This window comes from Stegastes partitus, unplaced genomic scaffold (assembly GCF_000690725.1).
Source record: "Stegastes partitus isolate 25-593 unplaced genomic scaffold, Stegastes_partitus-1.0.2 Scaffold652, whole genome shotgun sequence".
Lineage (NCBI taxonomy): Eukaryota > Metazoa > Chordata > Actinopteri > Pomacentridae > Stegastes > Stegastes partitus.
In genome coordinates, this window is record NW_007578383.1 from 113126 (window position 1) to 136550 (window position 23425).

A 23425-nucleotide genomic window follows, 5' to 3' on the forward strand; every position below is an offset into this window, starting at 1 on the left:
ACCAACTGCGCCACCTTGCAGCCTGTTCTAAAACTAATCAACACCAAATGGCTAAAAATAATGCACATTTTTGTAAAGAGACTAAAACTAAGTCAATGAGACGCCCAAAAATAACAGACTTTCTTTGCTGTTTTTAACCAAGAACTACTTATAATAGAACTGTTCTTATCTTTTTCACAGTTCTACCACTGAAACAGTTTAGTCAACTCATATTCAGTACATTAAATCAGGAACCATCCCACTTGTCCTGTTAGGGTTAGCGATGCTTGGTTACTACCTAAATTTCTTTGCATAATTGCAAGATAAGGTCTAAATTTCTCTTTCCTCGATGAATGTGGACACTGAGTCTGCTAATAAAATGTTGTTTGGCTTATGTTGTGTGTTTCTGGAGCTTTACTTTGAATAATAGGCACCTAAAGCGAGGATATCTTTGACTTTGTCCACTTTTTACGTTGAAATCTGTGTCCAATTTACACGACGTAACTGCTGGAATGTGCTTTTTATGTGTCTTTTATCAAATACCCATGTTATATGATATTAAACAATGCACTTCCAACAAATACATGAAATCAGTACACTATCTGCTACTCGAAACGCTACCATTGTGCAGTTCAGTATATGTTCATATTTAGGTAATGGTCATTCTATAAGTTTGGTTCTATCCTGTTGATAACTTTGTTTCTTTTTGTAAAATGCTGCAGAGTCATGATACAATTATCAATCCACACCAGCAAAACTCTTAGACTCTCAGTCTTTAAGAGGTGAAGGGACTAAAAACAAACCAACTGACCTCAGTCTAACTACCCTTCAGCTACTCTTACCTTTCTTGGCAGGGGCAGGCACATCTGGAGGTTCCTCAAACTTCAGTGTTTGTACCAGAGCCTCTGGAGAGATTTTAGTGCCAGAGAAGATCCCTGAGGGGAAGGAGCTCTTTGCCAGGATCTGCGAGGTTTCAGAAGGTCAGTATATAAGTACTCCAGAGCAACTGTCCACCATACTTCTACTAGAAGCCCTCTAAAACTGATAGTTATATAACATAAGAAAGAAGTGTCCAATATCACCTAAAATGTGAAATGATTCAAAGTTGTATCCGTTTGCAGTTTTTGCAGTAGAATTTTTATTCTCACGTAACATTAAAAACTAACAGTATCGATTTACTGTATTAAAAACACCAACCAAACAGTAGGAATTCAATGCAACTAAAATCAGTAAACCTGTCATTACTGAGACTCAAGTCTTAAATATTTTCCAATCCCTCATACATCCACTTTTTAATTGTTTTTTAATGACTGACTAAATCCTCCCCAGCATGCAGGACAGCAGGCATTTCTAGAGAGATGCTCTGAAATCCGTCATAAACTATTTTTCGATGCTGTCCACAGAAGTTAACATTATGCACTGTCCTTCTGATTGTCAGAGGTGTAACACAAATTCTGATTTTCATAGATAACTTCAGTGTAATCTATGGTGAATGTGCAAGTAGTGCACTGTGTGTGGCGTCATTTTAGAGAACACATGGCAATGTGGCTCATTGCATACCTCCTAATTACAGCTGCAACTGTGTTTTGACTGATTTGCAGTTGTATATCATCTTCCTGCATCAATTTCCATCTTTCTGATCTCTCAAAACCAGATTTTTAGGTTACTGTGGCAATTCCTTCCCCGGAGGAGCCATAATGTAGAAATGCACCGCCCATAGGTCCAAATCTGAGAAAGTTCTGGTATTCACAGCTCATTTTATAACTATTTTCATGCAGTTCAGCTGATTGAAAATCACAGACGTGCTCAGTATTTGTTTTCTGGTTGGGTTTCTAGCTTGTGCATCAGGGATCACAGGTGTGTTCACTTTTGTAGCATTGAGTTCCTACTTTGAGGTCTGGATTTTCAATGCAGTGTTCTTTTTTTTGTTTGATTTTTAAGTTTTTGTTTCTAAATGTGAAGAGAAAATACTCATACTTGGAAACAATGCAGTTGTTTCAAGGGGATATAATTATTTTTATCATTTGACATTTAGGGATGTACTTACCTCTGTTGTATATTGCATCTATTGTATTCACATGCAAACACATCCGAGAAACAAAATGACCAAATTTACAGATTTTAAATTAAATTCGGGCCATATTCTTGAACCTGTCGTTAAATGGCATGGTTGGTACTGTGAATATTCCCTCTAACATACCTGTTTACCGTGTTTGGAGGCATCGCTCGTGTTGTTTTCCACATGTGCAGGACTTATTCTGTGGACCGGAGGCTTGTCTGAACTGGAAGGTAACTCGGAGCCGGGGCTCTGTGAAAGGCTACCCGGCCTGTCGAGCTTCACTGCCTCCTGGTGAAGCTTCTGACGGACGTGTTTTATCTTTCCAACCATATTAATATCACCGAGACAACTTTCAATTCAACTTAATCCGCTGTTTGTGCTCCCAGTGTCGACAGCGTACCGTGTGTGTCGAGTTCGCTGTGCTAGCGCCGCAAATAAAAGTGTGTTGCCTTCAAACTAAAATGCTATATTTTGTCTTTGTACAATCTTCACCAATGTTTTGCTGCAGTATGAATTAAATGCATAATTTCAAAAGCGAAAAGTTGCCCCTATAAGTTGGCTTAGGCCTCTTTTTGTTTAACTTTCTATCTGCGCAACATACACATTAGCTTAGTTTGCTAACTGCACAGAGCACGTACTTCAGAGAAAAAAATAAATACATTTAAGGGAAAACTATACTGTAAGCATTTATTACCATGTTTATGTGTTAAATTAATTTTTACTTTCGAACTTCGTGTTTATTAAAACGCCATTGCGGAACACACAAGCTTAAAAGTAAAAAATTGTTATTTTTCTTATTGTGAAAATAAATACCAGAAGTATGCGGTGGCTTCGGTTCTTGACAGCCATGACTGGCGTCCCAGTTTAGTGCGTCGGTGGAAAACGGAGAAGAAAGAGATTCGTTCCGCATTATTTTCATTGCCATAGCTTCTGATAAATTTCTCCGTTAACAATTTCTGTAAATATTTCCATCCATCCATTATCTATACACCGCTCAATTCTGCTTTAAATACTTGAGTAATTTAATTTATTAAGATATTAGAATATATTTGCTGCCTTGAGAAAGTATGAAAGCCAATATGTCTCATATGATAAACAGGCTGTTGTGCACCTACATTCACTCAAAATACGTTGAGCTATTTGCTCAGTTATAAATGTCATCTGCCCAACACCTTTTGCACACATGCAGCTCCATATAGTCGCCCTCCTACCTCTCTGCTTCACTGTCAGGACTATGCATTTACTGTGGTAGTCATGGCCAGATTCACACCAAACAAAACTCTGATTTCCATTAAAATGGCCCCTCTGCTCAGTCTAAAGTTTTTCAGAGCTTGACTGTGCAAATGGCAGAAGTATTTGATAGTTGTTTTATATGTATATGCTGAGTGATATGGCTTGATGAACGAGACTTCTGTGGATGCTCCTCCAGTTAACATCAACGTGGAGGATCTTAAATAAATCAAATAATGGGTAAATGTCAGCAAGATGACAAGGATGCATCCCTTGAATAAATAGTGTAAAAATAATAATCATAATAAAATAAATAAAAGTGTAACAATTACTTGGGTCCACATTGTATGGTGTGAGGCTGGTACTGCTGCTCATATACTGTGTATCACATTAACCAAGTAGAAACTTTTTTTTTTTTTTACTTTTTAGTGCCTTAAAAAGTTCTCCCTCTCCAAGGACATGGTTACTTAGATGTACGAGGATTCTATCCACTCCAAGAACAGCAGGAATAGTATACATTTCACTACAGCCAGCTGAACTAAACAAATGAGTTGGCTCATTCATAGTGAACAAGAGGTATAATTTACCTTAAGCTGCAAATCAAGTCTATGTGTCTCTTGCAAAGCTCAGATAACTTTATTGTTGGGATCAAATGTGAGGACAATGCAACCTCACACCTTCTTTGCAGTGTCACATTTTACATGCTTGTGTAGTTCGAGCCAGGATGTTGTATTTTGTCCTCTGCAAATATGTGCAGACTCCTCGGTCAGTCTTTAAGAACATGAAGGATAAAAAAATAATAAGAAAAAAAAAAGAAGTTGCATAATTAAGTGAAAATCTAATTTATTTGCAGCTGAATGTGGCAAATGAGTATGAGGTTTATCTACAATAAAAAACAAGCAAATACTCATTTAAACACACAGTGCACTATACTGTACAGTACATATGAATGTGTCTGGGTATACAAAAATAGACATATCAAAACACATTGACACAAATGGGCTGTACATACCACAAAAATACATGGGATGACACAAAACCTACTCAGTACTAAATAGTGATTTCAACCTTTAGCTTAAGATTAAGACGGAAATTCAAGCAAATTAATGACAATCTCCTTCGATCTGATTGGGAACACTGGGAGGCATCATAATGCGTCTTGACCTTTGACGTCTAGATGCTCCACAGTAAAAAAAAGAAAGAAAAAAAACAGCATTTGTGATGGGAATAAATGCACGTAAAAGAAAGTGCTGCTGAAATGTAGCACATATTCCCTGAATGAATAAGGGCTGTAACAGTCATTCATACTGTTTCCATGGGGGCCTGGTTACAATTATTATTGTTATTATTAATTCGATTTCATTACTACTACGACTACTAATAGTAATAACAAATATCATATCATCTATGTTCAGTTGTTTGCTGAATATTTCAGAACACAGAGTAAATTTGTTTTCTTTGGTCTGAACCTCACAATTCCCCAGAACAGTGTACACCATAAAGCGATATGCTGTAGTTTAGGAGAACCTACATTTTTATGTAAGTCTGGAAAACTTAAGAAAGTTTGAGGATTAAGAAACAATCAGATTTAATTAAATTTGTTAAATGCTAACGTCTTTGTAGTAGCAGGAAAGATGGCATCAGAACTAAGTGAAAGAAATCAAATTCTTAGCAAAGAGGGACTTTCTGAGCATCAAATCAAGGCTCGAATGAAGATTTCTAAAGGAGCAGTGCATGGCACTCTAAAACACAGAGCAGAAACTGGGTCAGGTGTATCCAAAGCTCGATAAGGCAGACCAACGTCGACAACATTACCATCAGAAGATCAACAGCTCAAGCTTTGATCACTGGGAGATGTGAGAGCAATTCTATCACAGACACAGAATTTACTAACTAAAAAATGTAGGACTTTAATCAGCAAAAGTCCTGAGTAGCAGGTCAAACGCTCGGGGTGGGTTAAGACATAGCAGCATTTCACTGTGGATTGCGGGAAAAAAAAATTACATTTTCTGATGTATCAAGTTTAAGATCATAATAATGTAAAGTGCAGCTCGAGTGGAGAACAACAGAAAACCTCTGCAATCTAATGCAAGTCAATAGAACAGCTCTGAATGATTTCTGTTGAGTTTGTATTCCTGCTATTTTGTCTGTTACTGGTGTGGACAAAAGATTAGAGGCACATTTCAATATATCTAAATAACAAAAATAATGTAGAATTATCACATATCCGTCTGGTAATTTAAGCAACAACACAGATGGATAGATACAGTCTGATATCCAACACGTGTCAACTCATTACACTCCGTCCAACTCAGTGGAGACACAGACTGACACTGAGATACGGAATGAAAAATGAAAGGGAAAAGAATATACCATTTAAAAAAGCCATAAAAATACAGTAAAATTTGAGGTTAAAAATAATTTTTCCAGACTACTTTTCAGTGTTTTGAGCTCAAACTTGAATTTTAAAGTTTGAATTAATGGAAGATATCTGTTAAATGAAAATGGAAATGACATGGTTATTTGCACTTAGAGATTTTTTATGTAATTTTACATTAGACATGTAAATTTACAGACAGAAGAAAAAAAAACTTTAAAGATATTTTAGCGTATTTCAAATGTGGAAAAAAAATCTGTAAATTAAAAAGGAAAAATTCCACACAATAACAGCTATGTAGATTTACAACCATGTGGGCAATATTGTTTGCATGAAAATTACTTGAGGGTTTATGGCAGAGCTGTTGTTTTGAATTGAATTAGATTTCATTTACTAATTAGGAGCTTGGAGAGTCTATATGCATATATATAAATCTAAATATATAAGATATATATATATATATAAGAAATCTGAATTTATATTCAAAATTTTTTCTATCACCCCAAGTAATATTAGGTGTTTCTAACTTCATTTATTCTATCTTGGAGTTTTATAGACAAAAATGTACAAATTCAGGATATATGGTGCAATTTGCAACGACGACTGCATCGTAAGCTTTGCAGTCGGACCAAAATGAAAGCTGCAGGCGGCGTCCACAAAGCGCTGCTTGTTAAAGAAAATACTGACAGAAAATCTACCGGACGTCCTGATCGAAACACATGGTGGCACGTTCTCCTCTGCAGCGCGACATCTCAGAAGAAACACATCATACATCAAACACGAGCAGCAAAGTTCAAGTCAGTCACAGGAACGGGTTACACACACTACACTGAACAAAACAAACAAAGTAACATGCAGATTGAATATACCTCTGCTGCCTAAGAACCTCTAAACATTTGGCATAGTACTTTTTCACATCAAAAAATATTAAATACTATTTTAAGAACTATACATATTTTCTAGAGTTAGGAAGAATTCTACTCTCATGACTAAGCAGATGGTGCTAAAAGTGTTCTTTCAAGTGCTTCTTTGGAAAGCGAAGAAGGATTATTCCAGTTCCGTGACCCTGATGTGAACAAATAGCGATGAGGGAGGAATACTGGTTCCATCTCTGGACAAAAGGTGAATGTGACGATAACCTGAGAACACAAAACCAGAAGGGTAAGGAGAGAGGGTGCACGTAGAAATGGTGAAGAAGAGGTTCTGAAATGAAGCGTCCCTTTAATGGTCCTTAGATCGAGAACCTCATCTGTCAAAAGCAAATCTTTGCACAGTTTATAGCTGGATTGCACATTAAATCGTTTCCCCAAATCTCCACAATGGAGGTGGAGAATGTAAACTAAGTGTGACCCATAGAGACAGAACAGCTATATTAGTGGGAAACAGGTTGATATAACCCAGAATTATCTTTAAATGTGAGAGTAAAGCTGCTACACAGAGAGATCACTGAAGAAGAAATAATGTGACCCACTTTTCAGGTTTTTCATGCCTACCTTGCTGCATGCAGCTGAGCGGCAGCGTATACTGCCCCACAAAGTCATTCTTGGATGTTTTATCATAGTCCTCCACCACAAAGCGCACCAGGGCCAGCTCAGGAGTGTGGATGGTGAAGCGCAGAGTGTCGTACCACACTGGGTTGAATCCTGTTAAAAAAAAAAAAAAAAAAAAAGATAAGCTGGCTGTAAATCTGTTTGGAACTGAGCCAAATCTGACACATTAAAAGCTTATTTCTTTCCACAGGTGTCAGTGGGGTACCATTGTTCTCGATGTATCTGGTCTCCTGCTTGGCCTGGTCCATCGGAACTCCGTGGATCTCCACTCTAACCAGAGGATCCACTATAGAACCCTCTTTGATGTTGACTTTGGGCAGCTGTTGGCCACTGATCACCTTCATCACATACAGCAAAGACACAAATTCATTCAGTGTTGTAAATGAAGTTATTTTAGAAGAGTGAAATAAAAAGCCAATATTACCACTTTATCAGAGCCAGAAACTATAAAAACAGAAAGACTTAGTAGATATTTAATTTAGTCCATGTGCCATGTACAGTTCCATCAAAGAAATGAACCAAATATGAATTTTAAATTGTTGTATTTGTAACTTTTGCTGCCTCTTGGCCAGGATGCCCTTGTAAAAGAGGTTTTTAATCTCAATGGGTCTTTCCTGGTTAAAAAAAGGTTAAATAAATAAAATAAAAATAAAACCACTTTCCTCTACATGTTTTTAAAAATTTTGCACCAGATCATTGTTTAAAATTTTAAAACTGCAACGTAGAGGCCATGAGCCACTCAGTTGCGATCACCAGTCACAAAACAAAAATGTAAGGACCTTTAGGTTGAACTGCAGGCAGAGCAGAGAGAAGACAAGTACGGAAACAAATTAGAGGGATTGAGATGTAAATTAAACATACTCTACCGGTAAAATAAATGCAGCACGGCTGAAAAACAGTATACAGAGGAGCAAGTTGTCAGCAAGTTGTTGCAAGATATGTTCTGCATGGTGTTTCTGGAGTTGACGAGCAGAGCGGTATGAAAAATGTTTGTGGAGTTTGTAAAAAGTTAAACATGAATAGCATGCAGAGCCACCATTTTTGTCCAGTGTTGCTAACACCTGAGGACACTTTTTCATTATTTTTTTACAACATTAAAACTGTCATACTGTGCAAAAAAAACCATTGTTGAGTGCTCTCCACTTCTAGTCATGGTTGTGTTGTTTCCATAGAGGTGCAGGACTTTATATTGCAGGGAAAAAGTGAGGAAAAAATTTACAGGAGCATAACAACAACAAAAAAAACACCCAGAAACTGTTTGGAGTTTAAGAGAGTTGATGAACAAATGTACAGATTAAATTTCTCTCGGTGTTTTGTACCTGTATGGTGAGGACGACGGGTTGATAGTGATCCCGTTGCTGAGGTGTCTCAGGGTCAAACCTCTTCTCAGCCTCTCTCATGAAGTCGGGCTTCAGGACGTAACCACAGCGACTGTTCTGACTGAACAGTCCGTCGTTCAGATCCATCCCCTCTCCTGCTGTCTGAAAGTTCAACGCAACTGAGTGGGAGGGAAAAGAAAGCTTTACTTTGGACAGTTTAGCCAAATTCAGACTCAGAACACACTGTTTTGAGGCACGTTACAAGAATGGAATTGAACATTAAAGCTGCACTGGGAGACTTTGCACAATTGCAACTAAGATTTTAACTTCACACAACAAAATAGGAGACAGACAATCACAGAATATTATTATATGTCTTACAATATGTTCCTTGGATCTGACAGAAGAAAAAGCTGTAAGCAGCCTTTGCCTTTTTCTAAACATTTTACTGGCTTTAAGTTGGACCAAAACTACCAGATCTAAGGAAAGTTACAAGACATTGGATGTAGCTGCTAATTCTGATACTTTTCTGTGCTTAAATGAAACTACTATTGTATAAAAGAAAGATTGGAAAGAATGGGATATCAATGTGCACATCACTTTTGCCTTGTCATGTTTAGAAAAGAAGAAGCAGCACCAAGGACAGCACCAGATGCAGAAACAGGCAGTTCAGCACCAATGACAGCACCACATGCTGCCTCCTGTCCAAGTGAATGAACAGTGGTCTGCAACATCTGTCACATCGGGGTAACTTTTTCTTTTTTTCTATCTTTGTCTTGCCTAGATAATCTGCATCTTCACTTGGACCATGCCTGATTTGTTTAAAGACAGTCTGACATTTGAAAATCTGATGGCTCTTTTTAAAAAAATAAAAAATAAAAAAATCAGTTCCTGTACTCCAATAGAACCAGAAAGAGCGCAGGGAACATAATCACAGATCCCACTCATCCTGGTCATAAACTGTACATACTTGGCCATTAAAGCTGATTCTGGTTCTGATAAATGGTGTAATTTGACAATTTCGTAAAGACAACATGCCTTTTAAGACTCTCAACAGGTTTTAGGTTTAAAGGAGTTAATGATCAATGATCTGGAGCTTCCCACAGCTGAAACTTTACAGTCTCCTTCTTTTTTTTAAAGTGTAAAGAACAAAAGAAATGTCAAAATCTGGCCAGCTGTGTTCATTTGCTGGATTATACATTTGTTGTTTGTAAAGCAGAAATCTGATAAATTCAGTCAAATGCAGCCTTAATAGTAAAATCAGAAATGGTCATTATGCAAAAAAAAAAACTTCGCTTCAAATAGAGTCCAATCTGTCTCTTAGTTGCAATCACCGATTTGGCACCCAGCGTTCCACATTTCCTGAGGATTAAAATTGGAGGAGTCGGTTCGGAAGCCAGTGGGATAAACCCTGGTCAGCTGTCGCGAGTTATGGTGGACAAACTCTGCCCCTGAAGTGGAGATGATACATCAGAAGGATAAATGAATTTCAAAAGAAAGTTAGACATCTGCTATAGACACAGCAAATATACCCAACTATGAATATCAATATCAGAGAGAAAGGATTTAACTGGACTCACCAGCCTCTCTCAGATGTTTTCGGGCTTTAGATTCTGTGAAAGATGCCACCTCATAGAACTTGGAGTGGATGCGAGAGTGTTTGAAGCTACTGAAGTGAACACTTTTGCAGTAAACAACGCAGTCTGAGAGCTCCTTGGACAGGCGTTGCTTTGACTTCTGTGGAAACAAGAAGACGAAGCAAAAAAAGAAGGTAAGAAGTGCATAGGTTTAGGAGACCATTCAAATACAGTCCACATATATGTCATGGAAACTTTGTGGGAAACATTAAGCTAAATTCTGGCATTCTTTTCAGTTCAGACATCACTATATATTAAGTCAGCGTAGGAAGGAGGTTGGGCTAGATTGTTCCTTTCACTGCATCACTCGAACACGATCTCAGAGTCCACCATGAGAATGCAGGTCAAACTGGAAAACCACCACAAAAAAAAAATGGGTCAAAACAGGTGGCAAGTCATGACACATAACAGCTGGTCGTCAGGACATGTGGGAACACGGTTCAGTAGACACATACAGGCATTGAATTATCATTCAATGGAAACTCTCAGTCTGCCTAAAAACAAGGGTCATGTTACTGGCAAAGGCTGGAAAGCTTGTGGACAGGTAGCTTCTTTAAGCTGCAGGAGCTTTGGAGAGCTTGTGCAGCAGAGTGGGGGGGAGTACCAGAATTTTCACAAAAACACTTGAGTTGCCATTCTTGTGGCTATTTTTCTGCTTTCCGTGTTCCAAGTCTTTGCCATCCTCTAAATTGTTAATCTTCTACCCAACTGTTTAACATCAAACTTACCTATACTGCTGAACAAAGGCACCAGGGCCTGGAGCGAGGACACCAGGTCATTCAAGTCAAAAGCAACAGTATTGAATTTAAGATTTCAGCACTTATCAGAGCATCGGTTCCGCTGACTGGTCAAAAGATCAGGCATTTAAACTTCTGTGGATCATTGACACACTGAAGTCACATGAGCCTCCTTGAGTTCGACCCATGAACCAACTCTGCATGAACATCAGCTGAATGTTACTTCAGCACTGAACACATGATAGGGCAAACCCCTTGCGATGCGAAGGAATCCTGTTTCGGGTGAATGCATCGTCGCATATCAAAACCTTGAGACAACCCCCTCTCTTGAATTGTGTAAGCGATACTCGACCACAATGCCAAGCAGAAGCAGGTGCGCTGCCAGGGTAGCTTCCATGACCGTACGGATCAGAGGTGTGGCGGCTCAAACAGCAGGAGAACAGCGAAGCATCCAAAGCAGCTGCTGCATACTTCCACATGAAAGCTGATCTGGCTGGTACACCCGGGATACAGGGCATCCCTCCCCCTCACCAACACCAGCACCTTCATCCGTCTACCAGACAGCAACACAGCCATCTCCAGACACTTAAACCATCAGCAGGGGCAACGTAGAGCTCACATCACTGCCAAATTCGACACTGGCCTTACCTCTGATGACTGTGTTGACAGGTGTGGCGTTTCATGCTTCTCAGATGCTTATCAATAAACATGACTCTAAGTGCCCAATGACTCCTTTACACACTTAGTTTGCTGCACTAGACTAAGAGGCACGTTCAGCATCCTCTAAAGTCACATACACCGAAGTCAGAAAAAGCAATACAAACCCAATGTTACATGTACATGTACAGTAGGTCAATCAGGGACATAAAAACGTGTAGAATAATATAGCTGTGTATTTCCTGATGTTCAGGGGTCTAAAACAGTTTCAGAATTAAACTTTTCCTCCCCAAGAGAGGCAGGGAGACGGTGTTGCAAGCATCCTTGGTTGCAGGAATAAAGATTCCATTCATTTATCTCATGGAAAATTTACTTCTGCAGCTTGGATGAAATTCTCCTGGTTCACCAGTCCAACCTGCATTACAAAATATCTGATTCTTTGATAAAAAAAAGTCAAAGGCACAAGCTTGTACACATGTAACTTTCAAGGAATTCCAGATTTCAGGAATAAATATCCAATCTGATCTCTATTCTGTCAACAGTGATGCTAACAGCTAGAAAACACTTCCAGGAACCAAGCTTGGTGGTCGTATATAATTTTCACGTAGAGACTTCATCCTCCAGTGTTTACCAAAAAAAATGTGATTAATAACTTCAGTTAGTTGTGTAACCTTTTTAATCTGGGGTCTGTACAACCTTGCCGAACACAGCCCAGTTTGGCCCATCTTGGCACGGCATAGCCACGACAGAATGGGACAGAAAGCATGAAGCCGCCTTGTCCTTACTATCTGTTTCTCATTCCTGTTTTTCTATGTTTTAAGAGAACTCCGCTGAGTTCAGTTCAAAGCCAGGTGGCTGTGGCAGAAGACACCGGTGTCACGAGTGGCAGCTCAGTGATGAACCTTCATTCTCTCTTTCCTGCCTGCGTCTGTCTCTCACTGTGCTATCACTGTGTAAACAGATCACCTTATCTAACACCCAGTGTCTGCTCCCTGCCCTTCAATCTGCTCTATTTTTCATGAGGAATGACAGAAGTTTATGCAATGCTTTTCCGCTGGATAAAAAGGCAAACTCATTCCAAGGTTGTCTCTTGTGACTTCTTGCAAAACGCTCCATCAAACTGTGACAAAAAACACGTGGAGAAAAAAAATCCTTTGACTTTCAGTTTTGCTGTCATGACCCTCTTAGTTGAAAGTTGGGCTAGAATTGGTCAGAATAATAGATGATGTCAAGATTTAGTATCACTACGTAGCTGTCATTGTCATCGTCACCTGTAGTCATGAAAGAATGACATCACAGATATAATGGGCCAAAACAGGTTTCCTCAGTAGGGTGGCTGGGCTCAGATAGACTGAGGAGCTTCTTTGTGTCAAAAGGAGCCAACTGAGGCATCAGATTAGCTTGCCTCCTGGATGCTTCTGTTTGACGGTTTTCTGGACAACTTGGAGGACATCAAGAATCAGAACTTGCTAGAAGGATTACATATCTCATCTGACCTGGAAATTCCTCGGGATCCATCAGAAGGAACTCAACCCAAGCAGAGGAAAATGGATCAATGGATGGATAATATGTTGAATAAAAGTCATGCTGGTACATTCAATTATTATTCACTATGGATTGCCCAGTATAAACTGTGTTTTCTGGTGGTTACAGAAGAGTTGCTGCAAGTCTTATGCCGTTACAGTTTGGTAAATAACATGAGAGGAAATTATAGTGTAGCCAACTGCAATTCACAATACTTAATTATTAACCTGAATTAATCATTTCTACAGTCAAACTTGCTAATAAACAGATCGAGAAATTAAGAAACCCCATAGCTGGAAGACTTATGTTAACCATTGAAAAGAAAGGTAGTTATATTGGTCACTGAAGATTTCTGAAAAGGCAAAAATGTTATTTAATTATCATTTTGTGTTAGATATTCGCTAAAATTACTCTAAAAAATGAGTATAAACAAGTAGGTGGGGAAAATTCATTTTATATTTTAGTTGCATAATAATGGTGCACACTTCTATGTTCTCCTGAGAAAGACAGAACTCACTTTTCCTTTGTTAAACAGTCAGGTTTGAGGTTTAGTAGCAACTTAAATTTGACTGACAGCATTGCTCAACAACAAAATTAATCCTGAAGAGTACAATTTGCCTAATCATGTTGCACGTAATGTATTTTGGGGGACCTTAATCTACTGAGTTCATCCCAACATCCTCTGCCTGATTTACCTCAGTGTTGTATCATCAGCTTAAAAACGACTGAAATAGAGGATCCTGCATCTATACCAGTCTGGATCATCAGACTGTGTTTAATAATCTGTCTGGATCTGATGCCAGCGTTCAAAAACCAGACCCACCTTAACCCTACGACGGACACTCTCTCGGTGCAGGTTATCTTCATCCATTTCAGCTGCCTCGTCTTCATCGCTGACCTCCCCGGTCAGAGAGTCTTCCACCATCCCATTGAAAGCATCCTCGAGACCGCCAATTTTCTTTGCCTTCACAAGAATCTTCCCCTTTAGATCCTAACACAGAGGTGAAATGAAAACTCACTGTCAAAGAATTCCTGTAAAATAACAATCAAACAAAACGGTTGTTCAAAATGGCAAGTGGAATATTTCTTGAGGGAAAAGCTTCCCATATAAACTCCAACATTTCAAGAGGTGAAAATATCGTGACATTGAATAATTCAGGGTGCCAGTGTTCCATGTAGACATGGATCATATGGTCCAGGAGGCTCTGACAGGCTTTGGGGTGAAGGTGAAGGTGCCCTCTGGGTGACTCCTAGTTCTGACAGGTTTAAAGAGGTCACATCACACATACTTCATACACAACTTGGTGACAGCTTTGAGCGTCATGTGGATAAAGTTTAGAATCAATGGACACAGCTCAGCACCATAATACCCATGAAGTACTTTGCATAGACATCGGATAACTTAAAACTCATTTGACTTTTGACTTTGACAAGGATGTGGTACCAATGATCAAGTAAAATGAACATGGCAATGATATTTCTCACTTGCTATGCTTCTGAGTCTCAAAACTAGAAAGCAAGTTGTTGTTGTGTCACACATCTGGAACATTGTTGTTCTGGTCTTTTTATATTTAGCTTGAATTACTGCTTCACAGTTGTATCATTTGTCAATAGCCAAGTCACACTTTACTTGATGTCTCTCCACAATTGATCTTTTTTAATATAAAATGCTATAATTTCATCATTTTGTTCTGTTAGACGTGTGAAATTCTGCTATAGTTAACGTCTACATTTTTGATTTATGGCCAGAAGTGTGTTTTGTGAGGTCATATGAACGTGACCTTCTTTCACCAAACTCCTGGTTCCTGGTTTATCTTGTGCACAAGAACGGGACAGACACGTGGTCACACGGACCTTGACCAATCCATTTCTAATCATCTTTGAGTCCAAGTGAATGTTTGTGTCAAGTTTGAAAAGATTCCCTTTAGAAGTTGCTGATATCTCAAGTTCACAAGAATGGAATGACGAAGATGGCTTTGACCTTTGACCACCAAAATCTAATCCATTCATCTTTGAATCCAAGGAAACATTTATGCTAAATTTGAAGAAATCCCCTTCAGGCATTGAAAAAATATCCCGTTTATAATGCCCAGACAGTCTGAAATGATAACGCCTGAAGTCTTGGGTGTTGCTAGATGATACAAAAGTAAGGTATGGCAAACTGTTGTCTTTGCAGCCAAACTCTGAATTGTAGGGTTGAGATGAGTAAGCTTAGGAGAGCATATTTTTTCTTTCTTAGCTCACTGATCGCCCAATAAATTATGTTTAAAATGAGGAGTGTTACATTTAACTACTAGTCACTAGTACATGTATGTGCTGACTTCAGGATGGTCAAGGTTAGCTCCATAAGTGGTGCTTTTAAGATGCTAAAATTTAAACTTGTCATAAGGAACTTCCATCTCCCCTTACTGCCACTGAGGTTAATTTTTACAAACACTGTCAGAGTGGTTATGACATGTGCCTCGCTATCGATCACTTTCTCTTTTAGACTGTAATCCATCTTTGGTTTCACCGTTCTCTTTGTTGCTGCAGTGTGTCCTGTCTCTGGGAATGGGAATGTCATCGCAGACACCAGATTTAAAACTCACGTGTATGATGAAATACAAGGCAATTTTCTCAATGTAGCTTTCATATTTAGGCTCTTATTGAACCATTAGTGAACTGTTGTTTGAACATCCAACCAAGATGTCCAATTATCTTTCAAAAACAGTTTCAAAACAAAGGTTGTACAAGGACGCTACCGGGCCGTCCTTCCTGGAAGTTTTGGCAATAAGACAAGTAGTGGTGGCATCCCAATCATATCCACTCTCTGACATCACTAACACAACCTAGTGATAGTTAAACAAATTTATACTGGAAAGATGGGAATGATTGTTACACATTATAACAATCCAGAAACCTGCACACACACAAGTTCAGAATGCAACACACAATTACATGAGAATATCATTTCGACATAAATGAACTGACCTACAGAGCCTGACTAAACCTTTTCACTTTTTTCCCTCGTACCACACAGGGTAAGGTAGGAGTGGTACAACTGCTCACCTCAGGAGATGGCAGCCCGATGGGGGCCTTGCCATCCAACGTGCTTTTCAGCAGCTTGTCACCGAGGATGTTGCTGAGGTGTTGGGCCATGACTCTCTGTTGCTCAACATTGCAGTGGTTCTCGATGGACAGGATGACTGGATATTCCGATACCTGGATGGAGGAGGATGGAAGGAAGGGAGGGAGCGAGTGAGATTGTAATTTAACACTGGAGAGCATTATCGAGCAGAAAACTGATACACCCGCTGCCATACACCCGCGGGGTTGTGCCTGGTTGGCTGAAAGACCAGCAGACAGATGGACAAGGGGTCACGAGGCCACAACGTTCGATCGTGGACAGACACTCATACACAGCTGACATGCATGTGAACCTGGTGCTGTTCAGTTTGGCATTCTGTGGCAGATCCCTGGCAGGCTCGACGGGCCTTTTCAGATTATGTCTTGGATGTCATTGCACAATTGTAGTCCCTCTTTCAAACATAAAATAAGATGCTGAGTGATTTGTTATGCAGAACAATGAAAGCAAAAACAATTGCACTGTCAGCATGAGAGGATTACAAAACATGCTTGGTCCTTTTGAAAAGCCCTGTCTGGACCTCTGTGATCTTAAACCAACCAGTTGTGAGTGTGGGATGAGTGCAACCCCACAAAATCAAGAGTGTCGCACCAAAAAAAAGAAAAAAAATGTTGTGCAGTTCTGATGACATATAGGCCATTTCACCTCAACTCATCAAATTTTAAAAAGTTCACACCTGACCATCCCATATTTGTCTGATTTTTTCTTCTGTGCATACTTCCGTTAGTAATCTAAACATTTAAAAGTTTTGTTACAGGTATTGTAACTGCCAGTTATGAAATTATTTAAAGCATTATGAGTGCCAATCATAGAAAGATGTGTGAAAAATAAAGGTTTTGTACTTGGTGAATAGACAGAAACATTGACTTTTTTGACCAGTTTACACCAACACATAACTGGTTTGTATTATTCTATCAAAAAATGTTTGCACCATTGAAATCTATATGTACAAATTAAAGAGCCAAAAAACATTTTTAGGACTCTAGCTACATTAGTTCTTAAGTTATGGCACTTTAAACACTGCTCCACAGATTGTTATGAAGAAAACAAAAATCAACATGACCCCCCTTCTTTAAATATGGACAATTCCGCCTCAATTCACTGAATGCCCCAAAGCTGACCATCTTCAACTGGACAGATTTTTTTTTAAAATTTGGTAAGGTTAACAATGAGTAAAATCTGGAGTCATAGCTAGCATTTGTTTAAAATTCCTAGTCATCTACGCATTCCTCAAATTTTGTCAGAAGAAGTTTTGCCATAGGAAGGACTAGAAAGGACCCGTTGTTGGATTGAAACACGGTCTGTCTCTGTGAGATGGCGTGTTGCGAATTTGCGCTCTATAAATAAAACTGAATTGAGCTGGATCGAACTGAAAAGAACTACAATTACCTTCAAGCAGAAGTTATTAGCAAACAATAAATACAAAAGAAATTAAAAGCCTTGAGCAACATTCTTGCTTTTGTCACAAGCTCTGGACAATGTCAACCAAAATCTCTGCATTCATTTCTGGATTTCTACAAACATGGTGAAATAACCAGCACAGATGATGCTACCTTGAAGGCGTAGTTGCCCACGGCATTGACCACATCTTTGAAGAGTATCTTGGAGGTTAAAGTGTGTCCATGATAGACGATGGGCTCTCCACTGGCACCATCCCAGCAGTCTACCTCCACGCATCGGCAGCCGCGATTCAGAGCCCTGAGCAGCGAGGACAAATTAAATCTTTCATATATTAGTTGTTTTTTTTTTTTAATTCAGGGTCAAAGGCGGGGTAGAACATACACTGGCTGAGTTAATCTCTTTCACTGATGCTATTATTGGACTGATGTTTGCATTAATAAATTTGATGAAACAGAATTAATCAAGGTGACGTCAGTGCTCCCTCTTTATTTTATTAATGAGCGTTGCAAAATCAGTGAAAGAGGAAGATTGGGCAACATCACAGTACATCTCATTACCCCTGACAGGCTCAGTGGAGCAGAGTCAGCACTGGAATCTATGAAATGTGGGCTCAAAAATGGATTTAGATCAAATCATCTTATAAATTAGAACCATAATAAACATTTAGGCAAGCTATAAAACAAAAAATGTCCCATTTCCGTGCAGATTTATGCATGAATGTCAATATATTGAGATGTAACTGACGTATCACTCTGAGATAAAGAGTTGTGAGGGAAGCTCTGAACTTTTTTCTCTTGGTTTGACCCCAATCACTGGCACCCTAGTCAATAATCAAGTGGTTTTGCGAAGAGTTTGGAGAAATTTGACACATTAATTTAAATCATTGATCAGTCCAAAACCATTCTGACAGTGCTAACCATTAAAACAACAGAACACCAGACAGAGAAGACACAAATAAGCCGTGTCTTACCAATTAATTATACATAAAAATAGTCCTCCAGCGTATAAATTGCTCCCTAAAAGGGGCTCTGGAATCCCAGTAACTTTACCCCACGAGTAGTCTTCTAGCACCACTTATTTCACAAGGATGTCTGACTGTATTTTGTCAAAGCTTGTAAAGTTTAATCCTGCAGCGTTACCTGATGTATCCCTCCACGCTGCTCTGTCCCCGGAGCTGGTCCTCCATCAGGTAGGTATTGTGGGACGAGGAGATGAAGTAGTGGCACAGCGGCTGGCTCATGTCCTGGAAGACGCCCCTCCGCTGTGGGTTGAAGATGGAGCCTTCAGCTGAGCCCAGGTACATCAAGAAGCCATCAAATGTCATGGCGTTTAGCAGCTTGGCTGGAAATATAGCAGGGTGGTGTCAGACCCTTCTCACACAGTGCTAGAATTCAACCTTTAATGGTAATCAATATCAGAAAAATGACAAGATAAAGTGCCTTTTTGACTGCCTGTATACCTGTGTCTGAGGGCTCGTAGCACTCAATGAGCTGCTTGGCATGCTGTTGGGTATCATCCCCTTCCAGCTGCTCCTCTCTCAGAAAGTCCTCCAAGTTGCTCTGCGATAGCTTCTGACCATCAGATGAGTACGCCTGGAAAACCCTCAGCACATCCTCGCGCTGGGTCAACATTTTGTAGAACAGCACAAACTCATCGTCCTCCAGGGTACCCGACTGGGACTTGTCAGCCATCTGAGAAAAGAGAAAGGAAGCATTCTCAATATCTTAAATCACAGGAACGGCTTTAGTTGTGTGTTTGAATCAACGGGTCTTACGGTGAAAAGACGATGAGCGTGGTGTTCATTCATGTCCACATTCATCATCTTCAGCAGATCTCGCACTTCCTTGAAGTTCATCCTGCCATCGTTGTTCTTGTCGGCCTTCTTGAACCAGTCACCAATCCATCTGGGTACAATTCATAAGGAAAGTTATAGCAGCTTGAAAAGACATACTTGGCTAAATCTAAGTAAAGGTACTTAACATAGGAAAGTTGCCTTGCGTTGCATCAGATTGGACTGCAAAACTGCACGCTCTTTGACTATTTTGACTATTAGTGAAGGATACTGGTCACGTTTCTCACTCTCCCCCATGTTCTCCAGGTTCTCAATCAGCTTCTTCATGCCCTTGATCCAGGACTGTGCCTCCTCGGTGGACTCAGCCACCAGGTCCAGGTTGCCCCTGCGACCTCGGAAGACCAGCGTGAAGCATCGGTCAGCTGGGAACTCATCTGCGATGCTGAGGAGCACCTCGCTCTGGTGGCCTTCTCGTATGGCCTCCACATCGCTCACAGAAACTGGGGACAGAGAAATAGGAGAGTAGAAGACATGACAACAGAGCATAATACAGAATCATGTATTGTGTAACATCGGGTAATACCTAGGCAGCTTCTGTAAAAAGAAAAACTAACACAGTACATAGTTGGAACACTATTCATGGCCTTGTTTTGTCTCTCAAAAGGTCCAATGCTTAAATAAAAGAAAATTGATTTGCTATTAAACCATGGTGAATTTCATAATATAGAGATTTATAACAGGCAGAATCCAAGGAGGTTTGTTTTTTGGTGTATTTGTTAGCAAAACTGTGCAAAAACTGTAGGGCCAGTATCCATGAAACTTGGTAGAGTAGTTAAATGTGGGCACAAGTTTAACCCATTGCATTTTGGTATGGATCCAAAATACTTTGGTCTTGGTGGAGATCTTTCCTCTCTGAGTGTCCTTCTAGTTGCTCTGGTTGCTGAAGCTTTCTTGTTATTACATTTTCCAAAGTACAAGGTTCTAAAGGTAAAATGTTAAGCATATTCAGAAAATGTGTGATGTATGACATTTGGTGCTGATATCTGGAATTGTTGCCTTTATTGTTTTTAATGATTCTGTGCTGTGTGTCAGATTTCTGATCACTGAGCGCCCTGTATTGCTGTAATAAAAACATCACGGCACCTTTTAGCTCTAGCTAGGTTCTATAAAGTCCTTTAAAATATGTTTCTCATTCACATACTCACAATCAGCGTTGGTGGAGCTGCCATGCAAGATGCTCGCCTGACCCTCAGAAGCAATTTGGGCTTTGATGTCTTTCTACACTTTGACGCATTGAGGGGCCGTGATTGAACCACAAACCTTGCAATTAGTGCACACTACCAGCTAAGCCACAGCTGCCCATAAGTAGAGGTAAAAAAAGTATGTGTTGTGGCAGTCATTTGTCTTCTTTGTCTCAGAGTTTGGGGGAATGCAAAACATGATCAAACCCGATGTGGGAAGATGACTATCTTGTGGCGGCTGTGGCTCAGGTAGAAGGTTGGGTTGTTTACTTATGGCAGTGTTGGCGGTACTATACTTGGTTTTTCTCATCCATGTGCCAAAGTAAGTAAGAAAACTGATGCAGCAGCTGCAATAGCTTTCATCAATCACACTGCAATTTCTCCAGGAATTGCTCATTCTCGTTGTTTTTCAGGCTATGACAAGTCAAACTAACTCTGTTCAGCTGTGTTCTTACATGTGGAGTGGGTGTTGCCGGCCTTCTTGGACTTGTACCAGATGGTCATGCAGTCTTCCTGCAACTTGAAATACCGCTGCTTCTTCCAGGTACGAGACTTGATTTTCCTCATTACTGTCCCCACCAGCATGGACTGGAGGTTGTCATCCCCCTGAATACCTGCAAGAAAGTTTAGGCTGCAGTTTGTCGACTGATTCGAAAATGGATTAGGGTTGAAGTCCATTTGGCATTAAAATTCTGTGTGATTCTGGCAGTGTTACGACAGTGGGTCAGAGATGTTTTACTTGCAGTTTTCCATAGGTAGTGAATATGAAATTCAAACACAAAAACTGCATTTCTCCAATAAATGTAAATTGAATCAATCAATCAATAAATTAATTAATTAATAAAATCTGATTAAATTAATATACTGTACTGTTGTAGCCTCAAACTTACATACAAAAGTTTTTACTTATAATATAAAAGTAAGATTTCATACATATTATATTATCATTATCATTTTTGTTCAATAGGCTAAGCAGGCTTGAGTAAGTGACATGTTTTACCAATCTGGCCAGAATCAGTCAGATATTGTTCTGATCTTCTGACATCAACTGCAGTGTACATCTACACAGAGAGAGGCTCATTCCAATAAGCTATGCTGTATTAATTCAATGAGAAAGTCAATAATTTATACATATTATCCCCTGTTTAACATTTGAACACAGTCAACTCTAATGCAGAAGAAAGAAAATTCCACTTGACTTACGGAGGCCACTACCTGTGGAAGCCATTCGTTGTCGTCTCACGCTGCCATCTAAAGATCGCAACACATCAGAAGAACTGAAAATCAGCATTTTGCTTCTAGCCAGTCAGTACAAAATTGCTATGTTTCACATTTTTTAAGCTTTGTTGTTCTGAGGTTATACATGCAGAGTGAGAGATGAATTCTTTGTGTCTTTGGTTGATGCAGCCGAACTGGTGCTTTAATTCTGTTGTCTTTCTGCATGTCGTTGTTTTGCATTTTTGTGGCAATTTTGTTTGTCTGTGGCTCGTTTTCCACTTGTATTTGTTTTGTTGTTCTTTTAGGCAGTTTTGTGTGTCTTCATCAGATTATTTTCATGGCTATTTTCTTTTCCATGCAGTCATTTTGTCTCTGTTGTTGGTTTACAGATGTTTTCTTCTCTTGGTCGCTGTTTTGCATCTTTTTCTGTCTCCTTGTATCTGTTTTGCATCCTTGTGTATCTGACCTCTATGAATTTTGCTTGATTTACCTCTTCAACTAAAAAGTGGCACTCAAATAAAAAGCTGCTCTGAGACCTTATGCCCTCTAGCCAAACAAAACACTCGCTGGGTGCATTAGACGCCAATAGCAGCCTCATTATTCAACCCTCCTGCTCGTTACAATGACATCAGGAGACTTGTTAAGCTGATGTGGGTGCCTCTGTTATGTTTTCACTCGCATTCTGTCCTGTCCTGCACTTTTTGTTCCGGGTCTGTGTCGAGCTCGCTAAGCCAACTAATCTTCCAAAATCCCTGCCACCTTTCGCTCACGACCTGAATTAACTCCACGCTGATCCAAAATGACAAACACCAGTCATTTATTTCATTAACAAAGTCCATTCTTTTGCGCTACAAACAATAACTGAACAAAACCACCTTGTTCGATCAAGCAGTTATGCTCAGTTAAGCGTCAAAAGAGACAAAATAGGCAGTTTTAAACTGATTAAAAGGCAGATAATGCACACAAACTTGCAACATAAAAATGAATCAAAAAGTCACATCTGGTGCATTGACATAATATATGCACCTTGCAATCATACAACAGAACTGACAGTTCACAGGAAATGTTCAGTGTGTCTGTGTGCTTTTAGAAAAACAAAAATAAATCTGCCAAAATGATAATAAGCAGCATTTTACATTCAAAGCAAAAATGTGTTACTTTCTTGCAGGTTATATCAACTCAACAGCTCAATCATAAGCAGCCTGAAAGTGTCAAATTGTGTTTTTGCAATCTATAGACAGTGTATAAAGACTATACAAGGTAGCAAAAGGAGGAAAAAAGATCCATAAGGTGCATCTGACCTGTAGCAGGATCATCTCTGAGTCCCGGTCGCTGCTGTAGAGCTGGAACAGATCATATGGCCCGGCCAGGTTACTGCTGCTGCTGCTGCTCCTCTGCATGCCACGCTGCACTGATCAAAGCCAGCAACAACCGAGTCAACTCACTGTGACACTCCTCCTCACCCCCTCCCTCTCTCTATGGATCCTCTCTAACCTGTTGCATGCTCACCTGTTTGGCCCTATTTAGCATTTCTTAAACTGTTCTGAGGGCTGTCTTCGTTAGAGTCCTCGGATCAGGAG

The 23425-nt window shown here is 39.6% G+C and overlaps 2 protein-coding genes across 4 annotated transcripts in view; both read right to left on the reverse strand.

Annotated features, from left to right (window-relative positions):
- Window positions 1-2812, reverse strand: part of LOC103363327 (protein FAM207A-like) — a 25591-nt gene extending 22779 nt beyond the window's left edge. Inside the window, exons 1-2 of the mRNA XM_008290041.1 lie at window positions 2180-2812; window positions 822-942 (exon numbers count right to left, since the gene is read on the reverse strand). Of these exons, the coding sequence (XP_008288263.1) occupies window positions 822-942; window positions 2180-2368 (310 nt within the window). The 5' untranslated portion in view covers window positions 2369-2812. The remainder of the gene's footprint in view (window positions 1-821; window positions 943-2179) is intronic.
- Window positions 2813-6692: 3880 nt separating this feature from the next.
- On the reverse strand, window positions 6693-21855 carry plcd4a (phospholipase C, delta 4a). 3 transcript variants are annotated; one of them, XM_008290022.1, is made up of 15 exons: window positions 21831-21855; window positions 21083-21241; window positions 19658-19886; window positions 19369-19498; window positions 19054-19285; window positions 18734-18935; window positions 17747-17891; window positions 16118-16270; window positions 13893-14060; window positions 10095-10251; window positions 9849-9965; window positions 8515-8693; window positions 7401-7533; window positions 7139-7288; window positions 6693-6784 (listed from the first exon to the last, which is right to left on the reverse strand). In XM_008290022.1, exons 1-15 carry the CDS (start codon window positions 21853-21855, stop codon window positions 6693-6695), a joined length of 2271 nt encoding a protein of 756 aa, XP_008288244.1. The 3 variants fall into 3 exon arrangements, with proteins under 3 accessions (XP_008288244.1, XP_008288243.1, XP_008288242.1); XM_008290021.1 differs by lacking the exon at window positions 21831-21855 and adding an exon at window positions 12997-13010 and having other exon boundaries at window positions 10095-10248; window positions 13913-14060; window positions 21083-21212; XM_008290020.1 differs by lacking the exon at window positions 21831-21855 and having other exon boundaries at window positions 13911-14060; window positions 21083-21212.
- Between the last annotated feature and the right edge of the window lie 1570 nt (window positions 21856-23425).